The 22224-nt window shown below is 25.7% G+C and overlaps 1 protein-coding gene across 2 annotated transcripts in view; it reads left to right on the top strand.

Annotated features, from left to right (window-relative positions):
- Nucleotides 1–6583: 6583 nt before the first annotated feature.
- Nucleotides 6584–22224, top strand: part of LOC114121643 (receptor-type tyrosine-protein phosphatase kappa) — a 139168-nt gene continuing 123527 nt past the window's right edge. The window contains exon 1 of one of the 2 annotated variants that reach the window (XM_027984060.2): nt 6584–7391. In XM_027984060.2, coding sequence (XP_027839861.1) covers nt 7364–7391 — 28 coding nt within the window. In that variant the 5' untranslated portion in view covers nt 6584–7363. The remainder of the gene's footprint in view (nt 7392–22224) is intronic. The other variant, XM_027984061.2, reaches the window with a different exon arrangement.

Genomic DNA, 22224 nt, shown 5'->3' with positions numbered 1-22224 from the left:
TAATGGTGCACCACGTTTAAAATCTCAAGCTTTAAATCTTACGTGGTATCAATATTTTTTGGTTCCACGATAGTTGATGTAATTATCACATTTTTGTTCCTTATTTTTGTAGTTTTGTTCATAATTAATTATAGTTAAAAGTTGTTTATAAATATATTTTTAAATATTTCCATGTCGTGAAAGCAAAACGTGAGTGAAATACAATTTATTATGTATGAATATAAATAATAAAATTTTTGATACTTATGGTACTTATGATAAATAATATTGAGATTATGTGTAAATTGATTTCAATCAGACTTAATTATAATTTATGTATAAAGCCGTTAATTAAAATTACATTTAATTTGTACTTTGATAAAATAGTGAACATCCCTTACCTCGAAAATAAATTTATGTTAGAATGTGATTAATTCAAAACCTAAAACGGTTTTATTATCATATTATTAAATATTTCATATCCAACCAACCACATTACATTTAGTTTTGTTTTAATTTATTTCGACACATATTAATTTTAATTTTAATGTTATTATTATTGAAATTTTTTTTTTTTTATGTATATTTTTTGTATGAAATAACAACTTTATGTATTCGCTGTTTTTGATGTCTCATACTTACAAATGAATGTATTTTACAAATATACATCATAATACTTTTGGTTTTATCAGTATATTTAATGTGTGATATTTTAATATGCTTTGGATTAATATATATTTGTGTTTAATATATTTAATATTAGTAATATTCAATGTTATTTATTTTAATGGCATTGTATAATATGGAAGTGATGAAGTATACAATTTCGTCAATAGATTGTGCTATATAAACAAAAATTAATTTTTAACCATTTGTGTGGAAGATGAATAAAACTTATGCTTTTATATTTAATTATAATATAGCTATTTCACTTTGTTCTTAAAATTTAGCTACGCATCGCTATTATAATATTTTATACGTTTTATGCATTTTTGAATTATAATAAACTTTTTTTTTGCATTTTTTGACAATAATTTTTAAGCCTTATAATTAGGATTTATTTTATAATGAATTTTGACATTTCACTCATAATTATGCGTCAATAATTAAAGAAGCGCTTTAAATTTGAATCTTATATTTAATTTGTAAAATGCTATCAATGAATAATTTTAGTATGAGTTTCGTGTTTATGCTTCTGCTATTCACTGATACATTATTGTACTATGCTGCAGACGCATTTGTTGGGGTCCTATGATTTCTAAAATAAACTGTGAAATATTCACAATTTGGTTGATGCCGGAATACAATGACGATCATTATGGTCATGTTTTCAGGACACATTTTTAAAAATTTAAGTTTTTTGGCAATATACATTTGAAGACAAGTATCTTATATACATTTAGGTTAACATATATTTTACATCTTAGATTTAATTATATTGATTGACTATATAAGAACGTTGATCAAATAGGTATAAAATTCATAAATGATAAATATAATAATAAAATATATTCTACAGTAAATGACTTCAATTTATAATCCATAAAATCATCATAAACTAATTTCATGACAGTAAAAAAAAAAATTGTGTATAGTTGAATATTTTAATCCGAAAAAAAATAAAAAATAAAAAAATATATATACAATATATTTATTGAATTAAAACGATGAAAGAATAAGAGTAGGCCTATGTATCTACTGTAGTGTAGTAAAATATTACGTTATGGCTCTGGAAAATGTTGAAATTTGTTATTATTATTATTATTACTTACTTACTATTGTATTAAAACGATACAAAATGAAGCAATGGATGGACTATTATTATTTTGGACAATAACTTCCGTAACATGAATAATTAATGCAACAAAAGAATGAATATTATAAAGGTACTTCCGATATTGCAGCAGTATGATTTTACTCGCTACCAGTGGTTTCCGGTCCGAAGGACATTATACATCCTAATTAAACACATATTTCTGACAGATCTTGTAAAAGAACAAATTATGTCATCTTACATAGGCTCTTGAATTATTTATGACATAGTTCCGAACGTCAAACTTTTTAATACAACACGTATTATAATTATGTGCCCTTATTTATACGGTTTAATTTATTTTTGTTTGTCTGTAAAATGTGTAATTTATATTATGTAAAAATATAAGTAATGTTATTATTATGCAAATTGGAAAATAATTTTTTGATTAAATAATTATGTTTTTAGATTAATTGAGTTGAATGATTGGCATGTACCTATATATAATACTATACAGTTGTATTTGTTGAACTGCTGAAGTCTGAAAACAATGATTTCGTATTAAGCGTAGCTAATCTATGATTAAAGTCAAACGATCTGATGTTTGTACAATTTTAAACAAACATTTTTATAAAAAAAAAAACTATAAAGCATCGTATTTATAGATATTTATTCATTTCCGTCTCTGAAAGGAAACGGTACAAATTTAATTTTATACGTACAAAGATCAAAATTGTGTGAATTCACTTATAGCTATTAGTCCCATTTTGTTGAATAATACTATTATTAGTATAGTTTTCAATTAATTTATAGGAGAGGGTGGCAAGGTTCTTTTTTATCGTATAGGTATTTAAGTATTACAATGAATGTAATATTGTGATATCTTTTCATGCAAATCAAATTAAAAATAAATTTTCAATTACTTTGATGCATTTTTCATTTCTTTCAAAATCGTAATGTCAGTTGCAATATTAGAAGTATTTCCAGACTAAAAGTTTAAGTAAAGCTTAAGTTTATTCGCGTGGGACATAATATTCATTCTCATAATAAGCTTAAATACTTTATAGTTTATTGATTAAATAAGATTATAAGACACTCAAGATGAAATAAACTCAATAAATATCTAATAAAGTCTATAATATTATAATTACTAGGCCACTAGGGTGCAGTATTAATATGGCTAATTAGTATAGCACTCTAAAGCACTAATCGAGAAAATCGTTCAAGTAAATAGGTATATTTGATATTGCACTAATCTTACGACATCCGACAGACGCTTAGAAAAAAGAAGGACTTCCTTAATTTTCAGCTCTAAGTCTTGAAAAAGCAATATATAATAATAGTATCTGCACGAGTAGGTATACTGTGTTGTATTTATTTTTGTTATTCAAAGAGCCCTTTTTATCCGCGAACATTTTAATATCAAAGACCTTAATTTTTGAAAAAATTAAAAATAAGGATGATTAACGTGATATAATTTCAAATAGGACAAATGATTAAAAAAAATAAGCTGTACGACTATCAATGCTATACTAAGACAAGCTAATTAGAACATTTAATTTGATTTTTATAAACTAAAATAATAATGCAATAGAAAACAGAAAAAAACTTGGTTTTGTATCAAATACTTAAACAATATAAATCACAAAAGTAGAATTATATTCTATAATATACGTGTTTAATTTAAATTAGATGGTCAATGATAAATTATTGGACACAAAAAAATTGAGCGAAGCCGGTTTGTCAGTTATTTTAACTACATATATTTTATGATATATTATGTATTCACTATCCATATTACTATTAAAATAAGTTATTTTAGTAAATTTTTAATACGGTATGGATTAAATTAATTTTTTTTGAAAACATTGCAAAAAATTCATTGTGTGAATAAGATATAATACTTATTCGCTAAAAGTTTCAAGTATACCCATGAATAATACTTTTAAATTACAAAAAAATAATTAAAACCCTTTTTTTTCGTTTAGGTACATATATAATTTCGTTCAAAAACGACTATAAAAACAAATTGTGTTTGCATATTTTTTACACTTTGATAACGGTATTAGTATTTAATATGAAAATGCTCATACATTTTTAATTTTTAGCTATGGAAATTGAACATCTTGTACATTTCTAACTATGGAATTATTGTAAATTTTAATGATATTTATAATTAACGTCAAAATATAATTTTCAAACATGCATTAAAAGTATTTGTGGATTTACTCTGAACTTTTTTTTTTTATTTGAACAATAACTACTTATAAGTCTAACATGGTTAAAATGGTTATAAAAAAATATTGTGACTATTAATTTTAAATATAATTGCTAATAAAAAACTTATAAGGATTCCTGTATTTAATTTTTAAGTTTTTTGAATAAGCAAAAAGTTTTTGTTTATAATTTATAAAAAATGAATTTAAAAAAACTTATGTTGCTGGTCATTATTAGTATATACCTTTTTTGTTTTGATTTTACTAGGGAAATATTGTTAAGTGAACTTCTAAACTAGGTTTGAATATTGATAAAATTTATGTTTTTAATATTCATCGAGAAAAAAATTTATATTTGTATAATTTATATTAATATATGTTATATTTTACTAGGGAAGGACCTAAAATATGCATTTCTGTCACCATCCATGAAATTTAATTTTGGGGAAGAATGGGTGTTGTGCTAATTTAAAATCTAAGTTTATATTTTTATGTGAATATATTGATAAGAATCTAAAAAAAAATTACGAGACGTTAACTAGACATAGTTAGAGAGATCTATTTCTGGCTCTCTTCGTGTAATATTTTTTTTTCGATTTTTCAAGTAAAATGAATTGTAAGCAAATTTCTAAGCTATACTCGGTAATTATTAATGGGAACAATGTTTTAAATATTCGTCTAGAAAAATAACAATATAATTTTGCTTATACTTTAGGGTTGCGCCAGAAAAAAGAACAAGCATTAATTTTATTTACAGGAAGATTTAAGGCGGATAACACTTGCCCATGTTTGTAGCATTTGTTTCCCGAGAATATTCAATAACTATTTATCATGCAGAATTTCAAATAATGAAGAGGAGACAAAGCCGAATATAAAGATTACTATGTATGGGAAACGAGTTTTATTTTACGACTATATAATATAATATTATATATCTATATGTAATATGTATATGATAAGGTTTTTATTATCTCGTATACGACCATACAATATAATATAAAGTATATACTTATAAACGCAGCACTGACTTGAACAGAGCTTACAGTTCTCGCGATATATATAACATAAAAGTATGGGTGGCCTATCGCGTATTCGATTTTTGACAATACACTGTTGTCGGTGGCGTACTTTATATATATATAACCATTAAACCTCGTTGCATATATATTATATAATATTGTATACAGTGCACTTTCACCCACACGATATATATTATTATATTCACTTTACCTGTATCACGGCCGTATATATTATATGTACAGCAACAATACCAGCATATAATATCAAAAGCCTTGTTTGCCGCTGCAGGGCTGTAGGTCGGGAGGACGATAACAATGAAAAGGAAAAGGGGATCGTTAACGTCGGATTTAGTCTCGGCAAAAACGCGTGGGTCAAATGCCAAAATCTCTTTGAGTGTGTGTGTGAGTATATGTTTAAATATATATATAGAATGTAAATATTATCTGATAGGCATATGGAATGTTGATGAAATTCGAGAAAACTTTACTAAAGGCTTACTGTTCGATGTTACTGTTACTTGGTTAGTAACACTAAGGCTCGGTAGTTATATAGAGCCAAAAAAATACAAAACAGGAACATTTAAAATGATGTTAAATATCTACGTGAAAAAATGTTAACTTAAAACTATTATAGGGTATAGGATATGGAATTTCATATTTTTGAATAATGATTTAAGACATGGCTATGTGACATGAAAATATGTTTTACGATATGTCCGGATAAAAAAAAAAAACGTTAGCAATATTTTTTTCTCTTTTTAATTTATAGGCAACCTACTTATTTTTTTACAATTATATGATTTATTTATTTATAGCATACAGTATATTTTTTATTAATTTTGTCATTTATACTTGATACTTCATTTTTCTTTTAAACGGTAAACATAAAATAGTTAAAATGTATCCTCAAAAGTTTAGATGTATGAATAAGTAGTATTGAAACTATGACGATAACTACACCAATTTATTGGTGGCTTACCACGATGTATAATTTTAATAATTATCGTGGAAATTCAGTTATCAATTAGCAGTCACAAATTTCACCTAATATGTGTGGTGAAAGAGTGAGTATTAAAATATTCTTCTTTTGGTACGATAAATAAGTTAACAGCACCTATCTAAATCTATTATTAAACGACGCTATTACTTTCTATACCCTTATATTATACACTATCAATCGTTTCAAAAACTATATACACACACACACAAAAAAAAAACATACAATACATTTTTAACATTGCCAACATTTTTGCATACTACCAATACGACGAATTTCATAAAAACTCGTATAACCACGAACAATATAATATCTATTCTAATAATATCTAACCTGATTTGATGAATTTGCAACCGGAATATCAATATAGACACTGTTTCTTTTTCTCTCGCATAGATAGTCACATCTACAGTAGTTCTAATTTTTAAATAACGTATATTTACTTATTTACTTACTTTTCATTACGGGTGATTTATTCGCACCTCGCCACTATTGGAATAGGTACCTGTTGGCAGTCGGGATTCGACGACGATAAAAAATGATAAAATTCTCTCCGGACTAGCGTCGTAGAGCACTCACATACGCGGGCGCCGTCGTCGTCGTCGTCGGCGGCGGCGGCGGCGTTGGCGGCAGCAGCGACGACGATGACACATGACCGCCACCTCGTCGCGACCGTTAGTAGTTTCCCGCGGACCGCCGACGTCGGACCACAATCGTCAACACCGCCGACACGGACGCATCACCACGACGACGTTCGTCTCGCCGAGCGCGTGTTTCGAAACAGCCGTTTGAATCCGTCGTCCATCGTGCACGTCCGCAGCAGAACGGTTTTGGCCCCGTCGGCGAGTTTTCCGTCCGTCGGTCAGTCGCAGTTCGTTCGCAGTTTTTTTTTTCGTTCTGACACGTGCGAGAGTGCGCGCGCGCGATCGCTTGCCGGCTCGATCGCGATTTTCGACGACGTCGACAAATTAATATAATAAAATTCGTTAATAAATCGTCCTCCGACAACGACGACGTGTGTCGATCAGTGTATATTATTGTTGTTATTGACCGCACGTCGCGCGTACGCCGCTTTCCCGATTACCCGTCCCGTTTTTCCGTTGATAACATATAACGTACCGTCCGGTTTTCGGTCGTCAAGCTGTCGTCATACAGGAGCGACTCGTCGGTGGCCGGCGGCGGCGGCGCGAGCAGCACCGGAAGCGGCTGCTATCCGCACAGCGATTACCACGGTGGCGGTAACAACAAAACGTACCGGCACAAGGGCCGGTCCAAGTCGGCCACGTGCAAGTACGTGGACGACAAGCCGAAAAAGAAGAAAAAGTCGTCGGCCGCCGACTCGTCGTCGTCCTCCAACAGCGTGTCCTTAGCGTCCATACCCAACACCATCAAGCTGTCCATGCTCAACAGCGGTCTGTTGCCGTTATGTAAGTTGTGCGATGCGTACTATGCGAGTATTCTATTAGTATATTCCGATCAATATTATTATAATATTGTCGTTTGATATCCGTCTCTCGTCTGTCTATAATAATTTACAGTTCGACGCCAGAAACGTATAAACTAAAAAATTATTTTTTGACACGCAATACCGATAAAATAAATGCTCACAAAAATAATATTATATTGTACAGGCGCCCGACCTGTCGATATTAATGGTATAAATAATATAATATTGTTATAGTGGTCGGATTAATAAGATTATCGAACAGGTGCGATCCCGCGCACATCACACTTTATATTACAATATTATAATATTATGTTGCTCGTTATGGATAGTGTGTATATCTTATTAAGACCACATCACCTTGAATAATTTAAACGATGGGGTATACCTTCTGAATAACTAGTCCTTATTTCATATGAAATATATTTAACGCTCCGGTTGGACGACTGTGGCCGGTCTATAACGCGTCAAAAGCGCAGTTGTCCGTATTATAAGTGGTGCCATACAAAATACTAAAAATGTACACTACCCGTCACCCATTTCGTACCTTTTGTTCTTATAAAAACAAATAACTATCGATTACTGATAAATCTGTAGTAAAGATGTACACTTTCAGGCTAAATCAGGATAAACGACTAACCTGTAATAACTTCGACCTGAATAGTGATATCTATAGAGATTTTTCTTTATTTTTAAGGTCCATTTCATAGTGTTTAGGTTTGCTACTTACCAGCTATAACAAAAACCATTGTTTAAAAAAAAAGAAAATTAGAGGATTAGTTTTGTTGTATAGAAGCTTTCTATAGTGTATCTCGTAATAGAATATAATATATAGGTCACTGTTGTGATGAATGTAATAAATTTGAATGCAGTAATAAATCATTGTATATTATATCGATTTTGAGTGAAACATAAAGGATGAATATTATCATCTATTTCAAAAATTATATTGTGTTATATTGTACTGATATTATTAATATAATTATATCTTAATTTGAAAGGTATATATAAATTTTGACAACAATATAGCTTAACTTATAATAATTCAATACAATTCAATACACACGCATATGATTTGTGGTATAAATAACTTAAATATAGTTTGAATCTTAAAAACATCGTGATTTATAAAAAATAATAAAACACGAAATCATAAAAAGCACTTACCCATTGATAAATATTAAGACGTATGATTATGCTTTTTGTTTTCCATCAAAATGACTAATAACTATTGAGAAAAATGTAATTTTACCGGTTTGATTTATTTTGAATATTATACATTTTTTTCAACATTTCAACTTCACACACTTATAAATTAAATTAAATTCTATTTTCGACATTTTTAAACTATTAAAGAAACAATTTGTGAGAAAAATTTTATTAAATATTTTTAAAAAATGTTTGTCAAAATAAAAATAATTGGGAAAAATGTAGAAATGTTTATAAATAGTTTAAAAATAGTTAGGTATAAATGAAATCATGTTTAGAAAATATAATATTTAACTTTTCATAGTAGTATACTATTTAGGTTGGTCAAATTTCTTACTCTCTTTAATGTTAAAGATTGAAGCGTATTTTTTGCTCCAAAATGTGAAGTCAGATAAAAAAAAACATATATTAAAATCTATACATTCATAATTCATATTTTAGAAAATAAATTCTAAAAAACAAACACGTATAAATACGTAAACCACAATCATAAAATATGAATATTGACTTTATGGTCTTTTTAATGTAAAACAATCGAACTATTTAACAATATTATAATAATATATAGTACTCAAAAAATAGTTTAACACATTTTGTATGACATTTTTTCATATTCTAATTTATTTAAAATAATAATAAAAAAATGTAAAATATTATTAAAGAGGTTAAACACTTTTTACTGGAAAGTAATTATCGATCGTTAATTTTACGGCATTTATAATCTTGTACATTTTTCTTTCTATAAACTATAATATGACTTATAATATGATAATAAAGGAATATAATTTGGTTAATGCTTATATATAGAATATATTATATTATATAAGATGTATAAACCAACCAAACAGAAATATTAGGTGTACATTTATATTATTAAAATTGAAAGCTGATAATTATACTCTAAAATTACTTTTAACACTCGTGTCCAAAAAATTTATTGTGATATAACTTAAGCATTAATTTTAACGAGTTATAATATTTTTATACGATAAACAATAATAATTCAATAAAATATATCCTTTGAAAAATCTGATTTTTTACGATCATAACTTACGGATGTTACATGATTTGCATATTTAATTATTTTATAATACTACGATTTTAGTATCACATTATAGTGAGGTTTACCCAAATCAATGGCTTGTTCCAATTTTTATTACTAGTCCCCATTCAACCATTACACAGAACAGCAATCGAGGTTTAAAATTGGATCGGAACATTATTCATTAGCACCGGCAATCGCTATCCTTTTTGTATTGTTTTTTATATTTTGAAAGTGATACAGCTTTTTTAAATAGGAAACCTAACAAATTATACTAACTAATTCATAAAACAAACGTAATCGGTTAAAATCAGACTTAAACATACTTTTCTTGAAACATTTAATTGAAATTAAATATATTATATCATCTGAAATCATTACCTTTGTGTATATATTTTACCATAAAGTATTTTATTTTAACAATTATCATGTTTTATAATTATACGTACCTAATTGTAACATGTGTGAATACAATTGAGATGTTCCTTTTAAATATATTTTTTTTAATATTTACATGTTAATATGATTCGTGATAACTTTTCTTTTTTAATTTCCTATTATTGTTTTATTGTTTACTTAAACATTTATATTTATTTCCAATAACAAACTTATTAGCTTCCATAAAAATTCTACAACTATTAATTTGTTAGTTTTGTATCTATAATATATTTGTAATAACATCGATTTTAATTTATACTAATAATTAATTAAAATTATTTTACGCGTAAAAAATATATAGTTTTATCTTTTTAAAAGCTTTGTAAAACATTCGTGTAATTATATTATAGGCTAATAATTGAGAAGTTAACAATTATATAGACACATAATAAAAATGTACACTAATAAAATAAAAATTGTTAGGTCACTGAAATAAAACAAACATTATTTCTCTGTGTAATCTATTATACATAGGTACTTACGAAAGCAGTTTGTTTTTAAAACATCGTGTTAAACTCAAAACTATAAAAAAATATATTTTTACGATTTTCATAATTATTGAGTAACTAATATAATTTTTTTTATTTAATATTTTATAATTTGTAACAAATTAAAAAAAAAAATAAAAACAAAAAACACTTTAACAGTATATATTTTTATTTCCATAACACATGGTATTTTTTTTTTATAACCCATTATGTAGGATGCCAAAACTCGCTTAATAGGTCGGACATTAAAATACTATATACATTATACATTGACCATACATAGTATTTAGACATAATACCCAAAAATATAAAATTACTCATTGAAAAGACAGTGAATGGTTTTTTTTGGTAGAAGTATAAAATGTCTTTTGCTTTACACTAACAATAATAATCTATATCAAAGTTTTCAAAATGCAATTTACCATTGTGTAAATTTACTATACGTGCCTTAATGTACAAGTTTAGATACTATGAATGACTGAAATACGCCCTTTTCACGTACACAATGAAAAAGTTGTGTAAAAAAAAAAAGATTTAAAAAAATCGTAATGTAAATCACCAAATAAAAACATCGAATTTTTTTAACGAGCCAACGCGACGTTTCACAATAAAATTTACTTATATAGAAAAAGTTTTGTTACTTAAAAATTCACGTTTAGCATTTTAAATTTTCAAAACAGTTACAATCAACAATATTATAATGATATGTGATTATGTATAGTATGTATCAATATTTTGGATTTTTAGATAATGTGATGTATATATAATATATATATATATATAATATATTAATATCATACAATGTTACATTAACACATTGATAAAATAAGTATTTACTATTGCTACTAGTGTATTGATTAATAAACCCACAAAATAAATAAAATAATCGAGGATAAAAAATTATTTCAGTATTTCGTGCTTCATATGAATAACATAATATTTATGTTAAAGAATTTATTAATTGAATTTAAATATTTATAACTTTTTTTGAATATGTATCTGCTTTGAGTTAAAATAAAACATTATTTTGTAATTTTTAAAACTATACTTTGGGTACCTATACGATCATTCACTTTCTATTATAATAATTGAATGTATCATGTATATTATATATTAAAACATAAATTAACATAATTTGCAGTATGTACTCATTACATATTATTACAATATAATTTTAATTAATGTAATAGGTATTATTGCCAGTTCTAAATTTAAGCAATTTAGTGTTTTACTTAAACTTCAATTCATAATAATTTGAAAGTACCAATGACCGACCTAATAATAATTATATATGATTTGTATTAAAAAAAAAATATGCATTGACTTAAAAAAGTAATTATTTTATTAATCATTAATGAATCAAATATTAGATTAGTGTAATAGTATATAATTAATACTTGAACTTTAATAATAGACTTTAATAATTTAATCTATTATTACAAATTATTATTATTATTTCAAATTCAATTATAATTTTAAATTTATCTTGAAATTCAATAAATTAAACAAAAATCATTTATTCTTAAATAACAATTGTTAAAATTCCAAGATTTTTACACTAATGATCATTTTGTTGATATAAGAATTTTTATGGCACATAAAAAATGTCACGTATATAATGCCTATACCTACATAAACAAAATAACAAGGTATTTAAATTTTATTTGTCCTCGAATACTTTCTGTAGACATATTTTATTCGATCAAAATGATAAGTCTCATTATATACTTACACCTTGTTGAGCTCAGAAAATTATATGCAAAAAAGTGCAATGTAATACTTATTATTACTTTATATTAGTTATAGAATACAATATTGATAAATTAGCAAAATGTATTTTGATTCAACATAAAATGTATTAGAATTTGCTCTGCCTTAAAATTACCAAATTATTGTTTTTATTTATATCAAAAATGCATAAAAAAGTTTAATATACAGATTTTTGATGGTGAATCTTCAATCTTCACTTTTTAGTTATAATATACCTATTACCTATTGTATAATAATATTATAATTATATAATTAATTTTTTTTCTATAATTCTATTATGAATCTATTTGCATATTATTTGCATTATTATGGTCTTGCACTATTTTAAATCTACAAAATAAAATAATAATATATATTATATACCCACACAAAATTATTTCATTCATAAGTCATAAATATATAAATTATTTATGGCGTATAGTAAACATTTTTACAATTATATAAAAATAGTCTGTATCAATAATTATAGATGTAAGCTACTTTTAAAAAATCATAACAACTAAAGGTAATTTTATTTTACCTATCATAATCAATGAATAAATTAATAAATAAATTACTCAAATGTCATGAATAAGAAAAATAAAAATAAAAATAGGGTCCAAAGATAAAAGATCTTATGATTTAAATACCTTTAGTTTGCAACATAAAATTGGTTTCATAATATGCATTTGCTAGTCATTAACATAATTTGAAATTTTACCGTATAATAAGTCTGATTAATCATAAACATTAGTATCCAAATATAAATATAAAGTACTTAAATACATAAATTATAGACTTAGTATAAGATGTCAAAATAAGTTAATCTTATTCTATAGTTTACATTGATAATCGATATTTGATGAATAAATAACGAACGAAGAAATATTAATTATTAATGGATGTTTTTAATTATACATGTTTTTAACCGATATTATAAATACATTATTTTTTTTTTTTACTAAAAACCTTAATGCTCTAATTTAGTGTTTGATGTATTATAATTAATTTTTTTTATCAGTGATTTAAGTTTTAAATATTTTTTTATATTATATGCTAAGGAATGATACAAATTTTTATTTTCATAAAGTTATATTTTATACTGAGGTATTAATAATAATGTAAACTCAAGATTCAATATATTTCTATATAAGTTTTATTTAAATTTTAACTTGAGAGTAACTGTTTAAAATATTATCGTTTACTAAATGTGATTAAGCACATAAATACGTTATGTATTATGATATTAAATTAAACTTTAATGGAAGTAAGTGATCAAAGGTCTGTACTTAATTTTATAAGTATATTTAATAAATTATTAAACTTTTTAAATCTGCCTAATAATCCATGGTAAAGATGTGATTGGTGGTGGCACTGCAGTTACAAAATTTAAATTATTGTCTTACATGGTTTAAAAATCCGATGCTCTGTGTGACTGAGTCTTACTAGATATAATATTATTATTACTTATTAGTTAATACTTAATTTCTACCTAAGCAAAATATAATTTTATATTTTATTATTAACTATGTATATTTTAATTTATTGATGTAAAATTATTATTTTATAAAAATCGAATCATAAACTGTGCTTATCGCTTGCCATTATTGTTTTGCTTAGTTCTTGACGACTTCATGAAAAGTAATAATTTTTCACACATTTTTATAATATTAATATTTTCTTATTAGGTATATGCTACAATTTACATAGCTCTGATTAGTAATTTTAAAAGTAGTCTAAATTAAAGCTTTGAAATATAAATATAATTTTACTATCAATTAATAGATTTATGATTTATTTAACTTACTAATCATAAAGAACCTAAAACCATATACGGTTTAGTTACTTACTGTATTTGATGTTGGCTATTGGTGAATATTCTTTTTTTTTAAGAACTAAATTGTATAATAGGTGTGTATTTGATTATATTGTTGTAGTGTACAACACTGAAGTAAAAACTACGATTTTCCAAGTATTTTAATTTTATATTGTGTATGACTACGCTTTTAAGGTTAATTAAAAAATACGAGCAAGTATAGTAATCTCTTTGCTGTACAATAGGTGTCAGGATGTACTTTGTCATTGAGTAAGTTGTTGTAATGGACGTGTTAAATTTAAACTCAATAATAAATCATTGTATACGAAAAATGATTTTGAGTGGAGATGGTCTGTCAGCCTAAATTAATAAACATATTTTACTATATATTTTTGTTGATATTATAATAATTTATTTTACTATTAGTATTATCGGGGATGTATTTATTTTCGAGGAAAACATAACATTAATTATGTTGTAAAATATAACTGTATTATTTATCATATTGGATTATAATTGTAATTAACTTAAAGTTAATAAAGTCATATCAATATACATAAAACGATGTGACTATAGATTCGTTGTATAAATAAGTAATCCTTTAATCCTTTATCTTAATATTAAATTGACAAATGCATCATGTGTAGTAAAATTTAGGAACTTATTTAAAAGTTTTAAATATATATAAATAATAATAATAATGAATTAAAATAAAATAACTAAAATCATTATTCATCATTTAAATATCTATTTTTTTTTAAACCTTAACTGAGAAAAATAAAAATCTATGAACATTAACTATAAAATATTGTTGTTTTTTATTTTTAGTGGAAGAAACTTTAATATACATTTTCAACCATTAGCCATATAATTTTTAAATAAAAACTACAAAATAATATTCAAATTTTTATGATTTTGATTTTATAAAAATTTGAACATTATATGTTTACGAATAAAAAATTGTGACAATATATTTTTATTTGCTTTAAAACAAACAATTATAATATAAGTTTTTGTATTAAATGTGAAAACTTTTATACTATGTAAAAACATAAGTATGAAAATTATGATTTAAGTAACAGTAAATATTTTCAAGTTTCAAAGATTAATGTTTTTTGAATTATAAGTAAACAACAAAGATTAGTAAAGGAAAACTGTTATGATACGTTTGAATATGCAATGTCACCAAGATTTGAATTTCAATCGATCATAAGAAAAGTTTTTATGGCTTTTTACTACATTTTTTTTAAAATTTTTAATAAACATATATATTTATGAGGAAACTGGTGTAAAATGTTCAAGTTTTAAGTGTTTAAATTTAAAATTTAATTTACTACGAAATAGTTTGGGAATTTACTTGATTTTTACATATTAAAAAGTTGTGAATATGTATTAACAATATATTTTTTTTTAATTCAAAGGAGTAACTTAAGATGAACTTTGTATTATATTTTAAGTTTTTTTTGTTAAAATATAAACTGCATTATACTTAAATTTAAAAAAATAAGCTACTAATTTCAAATATTTATAATAACCACAAAATATTTTGAAACTTTTATCAAGTTAAGTAAATTTTGATATGAATATTTCGTAAAATTTCAGATTAATACAGTAGTAACTTATTTTGAATAAAAATATCCGGTATTTTCTATTTTTTTATTTTTTTGTCTTCTGATTATTTTAAAAAGTATTCAGCATTTTATATTTTAAATTTTCAAAAATTTTGACAAGATAAAATTTGCTACCTACCAGAAAGCACTATCGAAGTAAAAGATCAAGTTATTTTTTAACTACAATCCGTGTAAACGCATAAAAATAAAAAAGTACATCATTAATAATTAATATATCCATACATTTATCGTATTCTTCAGAATTTAAAATAACAAGGTAATGCAATTCTGCACAGCAAAAAAGTAAATGATTAAAATTAATGAATATTTTTTTTCATAAAAACGTAAATAAATACCCATAGCCCCTAAAAATAAATCAATTCTTTAATAAGAAAAAAAAATACGTTTATAATCATAACAATAAATAATCATAAGTACCTGTAATTTCAAAGATTCGTTGTATATTTATTGTATTACAGCGAAGTACTCTAACATTAAATCTTCGTCGAACTTTCTACAAAATTATCGTCATTTGTATGCATAACATTCGTTAAATGGAAAAACTGTATAATATTAAGCACCCACTATGATTCAACGGGTCTAAACATTCTATACTGAACTTTAATAATATACAAACACTGAAACGCGCATTTCTTAATGAAGACAAAAGGTATTTTAAGTATGTAGTTAACTATTATTAGTAATCGTATGCTAAAAACATATGTTTTCGATATTTACATAAACTATAAACAATATTATACGATATTGATTTATATACTTAGTTTGTAGTTGATTTAATGTCCATATACCGTGTATTATTATTTTCGTACATGATATATTATTAATAAAAAATTTCATACTCGTCCAATATGAATATATATATATAATATATTAAACAAAGTATGTTCTTACTATTTGACAAAATTACATTTTTCATAACAACGTGCAATTATAAAATGTTATGTATTTTAACTGAAACTACTGATAATTTTAAGTGTATTTTATGAAATAATACTTTGAACTATTTATATATTTACTACTAGCTACTATAGGTATACACATTAATACTGTCTATTGTTTAATTGTAATTAATAATCTTTATAGCGATGTGCATATTAAAGATTTAATATTATATATTATTTAATATATTAAAGATTTTATAACTGTGGATCAGTTGTTGCCAAGTGTTGTCACCTTACATTACTACAAAATATTTGCTATGGATTTGTTTTTATACAAGCAACATAAATAATTATAATGTAGCTTATATTATATATTTTATAGATATAAAACATGAGACCAACACAGCTATTTTATAAATTATAAATATGTATACAATATATTATACATAAAATAATAATAATATATATTATATAAAATATAATAATAATATATTATATTATAAATATAATATATAATACATAAATTATATATTATTTAGTTTTTATACATCCATTCAAATGTTACTGTCGCAAGTATTACACGATGAGGGTTTATACGATGCAATTAGGTGTATATAAAAAAATATGTATGTAAAAATGGGGCAATACTTTGCAACATTAAATGTCACGATAGTTTACAGTGTTGTAATAAATAAAACGTAAAAAAATTAATTTGTTAAACTAGGTACATTTATTACTTAGGTTACTATGTCCACATTCACTAAATAATTATCTTGCGTATCAACTAGCATTGGCAAGTGTTCGTATTTTATATTAGGTATTTGAAAAAAATTGACAACATTAACTAAAATAATCGGTAAATGTATACGGCTTAATATATATACGACATACGTTTATTATATACCAGATACCTAGTAAAATAGTTCTTGAGTAGGCGGCCATCTGGAAATTTTAGTAGCACATACGCCATATTCTAACCTACCATAATCGTTGAGATAAATAGTATTTAGCTGAATCTTTCTTAAAAAAAAAAATAACCAATGAAATCCTTACCTAATTTTACAACGTTTAAGATGAACAACCTTGTTTATAAATAATTTATTATAATAATATGTATATTATTGTTTAATTACGAATTAAAATCGTCAAATATGATAGAGTAATACAAAATAGGACTTACTGCTAGTATTAAAGTCTAATATACTTATTTTTAAGTTTTTATAGTATTATTTGGTACCTATTTGAATAATATGTTGTACTGTCTTCCAATATATTATTTTGTGTACCTTCAAATTGAGTGTAGGTTATAGAATAAAATTAACATCAATCAATGTTGATACAATAATATCCATAATTATATAGTATTTAATGTTTTTATACAAACAAGTGTTATAAAAATATACAGAAAATGTATTGTTATTTCGGAATATTTTAAATTTTATTTATAGCTGACATTATATACATTTATAAATATTAAATAGGTACACATATTTATAATTTATATATAGGTTTATTGTAATTTGTTATTGTTGTACACACATATCACATAAATATAATTTATCCAGACGCGTAGGTGACTCATACATATAATCCTAGCTAGTTACTTAGATATATATAGTCACGGAGAACTCTAGATTTGGATGGTTTGGATGCTCGTCTCTAAGTTTTTGTGGTTAAGTTCAAAAGCATTATTTACAGTATTTTACAGTAAATGGCACTTTTTATTGATTATACAACGGTCTCTTGCTCCTTAAAAATATGTTTTTTTTTCCTGTACTCGAGTCAAACATATAAGAATATAAGTTATAAAACATTTTTTGGGAAAACTGAAAAGCATTTACAGCTAAATTTAATATATTGTATAATTTTTCTGTATTTCCGACCACCATTCTATAGTGCACTCGAGGTCGTACAAATATATTATTATATAATTAACGAATCGCATATGCATATATACTATACAGAGTTACTTGAGTAAAAAATCCCGTTTCACGGTCTGTCGTTTGCGCAGACCGTGACATATGGCGTGTAAGACTGAAAAAATTAACAAGCTCGTAGAGGAATCACCCGGATAGTAATAATAATGTACAGAATCCATCGGTTTAGTGTAACGTTACCTTGAAAACGATTGCCAAAAAAAATAAATAAATAAATAAATAAATGAAATCATCGGTAATTCATTTCACCGTAGTTTCGAAAACCCTGACCCACCTCAGCAGCCGTGTTTTAACTGTTTTAACTGATACTTGGCGCATTTGGCCGGCTGATATTATTTTTATTCGGATCAAGTGAAATGCGATCGCAAATGATGGACCAATAGCGGATTTTATGAATGCGATTTCGATTGCACTCCATGAATAATAATAATAATAATGTTAGCACTTCATAATATATAGAATAATTCTTTAATATAATAATATCAAAAAGTAATACTTAAAATAATACGTAGGTTAGGTACAAGGAGTTTTTTTAATTATAAAGAATACATAATTGTTAATTATAATTTTAAATAATATTTTCTACAATTATTACAAAACAAGTATATTTTAAAAAGTTCTTGTATTGTATTTCCAAATATATGTAACTGGTCGTAGTAACTCAGTTCGCCATTATCATCGCGTTGTCAAATTATATCTATACGTGGAAAATACTACCGCGTGTTTTTGAATAATTTATACGATTTAGTTTAGGATATATGTCATAATATCTGCTATTCTACTGGTATATAATATTAATATCATACTTAAACAACGTATAAATATTGATACTTTTTATATATATAATATATGTATAGTGTATACAATATGTTATATAGGTACCTACTTAAGTATCATCGCTTTGTAGGTTTTAGGATTACATGGAATAAACTGATGATGCAAACTTTCACACGATTTTGATGTGTAATTGTTTGCTGGTTGCATAAAAATAATAATTTAAGTTACCTACCACAAAGGTTGTGCGGAAAATCTGAAATATTATAATCGATGATTATTTAAATATTGTAGCAAGATTAGATTTAAATAATAAAAACCTAGAGATTAATTTATTGATGTTCTATAAGAGTAATGAGGTGGAAAATTTCTTTTTATTGTGAGTTGAGTAATATACTTAAAATAATCGAAGATTTAACTGATGACCGGTGCTGTAGGATTTAACGCGCGTATAAAACTCGCTCGTAAAAATCCCATAATTTTATATTTTATATATACGAAATAATATTATTTTTATATGTATGATGATTTTAAGTCTGAAAATAAAAATAAAATTACTTTATATCAACACATTTTAGGAAATATTAAATTTGACAAAATGAATGTAATGTACACGTGCATAAATATTTAAAAAGTATTTTAATAATATACTCGTATAGTTGCATTTTATTAAAAAGTATAATTAAATAAGTTAATTAATTTCAGTAACTTTTTCACAAACAAAATGTTTACTCGTATATAATAATTTTATTGTACGAGTATTCTATTTGTATCAAATGTTCTGGGACAACTTACAGCTTAATACATTCATGTTATTTATATTATGAAATATTTAAGTGACCAAATATTTTGCCGTATTATATTGGAAAGCATAATTTGCAATATATGTGGTAAACATTTAATATACGAATAGATCAATTTTCATAGCGGTTGGCAGCAACTAAATATACAATAAATTAATCATAATCTCATTAAATTTGCCCCCCCCCTTTAAATATTACGTAAAGATTGAATATGTTTAGTTTAACGAGTCAACTTCATGTTAATCTGATTACTATTGTGCAAACATTTGAACATAAAACGTCGTTCACTGTTTTCAAACCCCTATAAAGTTTTACTCGTCCAGTACAAATACATATGCGAGTATGCATAATTATCTATTAAAATACGGCGTAGTTTAAAAATGATTAATTCGTTTTTGCCAAAATAACTAATAAGACAGGAGTTTGGAATTTAAATCCCGCAAACCCTCGTAAATACGTCTGCGTGTAGCAGAAGGTGCCTACCTATTAAATAATAAATTCAAAAGAGATAAATAACTTTTTATCTGCTAACTGCAACTTACAGTGACCCTAAATAACTATAAGTCATTTTTTTGACTTCAGATTTTATAAAGATGCTATAGTAAATAATCGGTTACCGCGATCTTAAAATTTCGACGAGTATTAATATTTTCTAAACTAAAAACGCGTGTTTTCGCTTCGCTCAAAAAATAGTATAAAAAGTTCCACCTGCCTACCAAAGGTAATCCGGGAAAACGCGTAACCCACAATAACCGTCGTAAACTCAGTAGGTACAGAACTCTACGGAAATCTATGTGTTATTACGATGTGATGCCTAATTGACACTGGATTTTTGCGATGACCGAGCGGCGTCGGAAGTGTTCTTCCGGCTGCTGTCGGCCGTGCTGTAAACAGGCGGCACGGCCGGGTAAACGTCATTATATGTATCGGTCATACACACACATACATATATAAACATACATATAATATATATAAAGCAGCGGACGCGCACCACAAGAGATCGGGGAGCGGGGTGAAAAAAAAAATCGTCGTCTCTAAATTTAGCGTACCCGTGACACATGCTGTGAACATTTTATCGGTGGCGTGCTTACAAAATGCCGAGCGCGGAGGAATATTTTATATTTATCTTTTGGCCAGGGGTTCGTAAAAAAAAAAAAATCACTAGCTAGCGCTCTTGCTGTTCGCCCCGATATTGGCATAGATCCCGCCCGATCCCGATATACATTATTGTTCTACTTGATATTTACCAGCTGACCGGATATTATAGCTACATCGCCGTCGGCATTTTGTCACTGGTGTTTCTCGTCGGCGGTATTCCGATTTTTTTTTTTTTTTTTTTATTATTATTATCTGTGTCAATGTCGACGAAGCCTACATAATAATAATAATAATAATAGAATTGTAGAGCCGCCGCAATCGCTCTCGCATTATTTCATCGTTGCTCGATCAGTCCACGAGAGTAGTACGATAGTTTCTGTATGTAAATCGTTTATACTGTACGATATAAAATATAACAAATAAAGCTAATTTTATATATCATATATAATGATACTGTAGATCGCGCCTTCGCGTATTTGGTTTAAAAATTTGGGATTATCCATCCAAACATTGAGTGTTGTTTTTAACACAAGTGGTATATTATTATAAAACCACGAAATCAACTATAAAATACATCCATCGTTCTGCTCAGAATCTAAAATATAAGCTGCAACAGTAGGTAATCTATAGGTACAAATAAACTCATAAGTAAACATCCGTTTTACCAATTAAGGAAATGTCAAATTTTAAAGCAAATTTTGGCAAAAATTAAAATTAAAATGAGACCGCGTCCGCAATTATTATTTATCGTAGTCTTAAATTAAACAGTTGATTTTATTATCGTCCTATATAATATGATTTTTAATCTTTATTATATTATTTCGTTTTGAGATTTATCTGATTTTGCCACTGTGTTATATTATATACTCATGAGACCTTCTATTATACACAAAAAATCGCAACAGACTCGCGCATTTGGCGTTAGTTTAAATTTCCAATTCACACAAACT

The sequence above is a fragment of the Aphis gossypii genome, chromosome 1 (genome assembly GCF_020184175.1).
Source record: "Aphis gossypii isolate Hap1 chromosome 1, ASM2018417v2, whole genome shotgun sequence".
NCBI lineage: Eukaryota > Metazoa > Arthropoda > Insecta > Hemiptera > Aphididae > Aphis > Aphis gossypii.
This window is presented reverse-complemented; position numbering and strand designations above follow the sequence as displayed.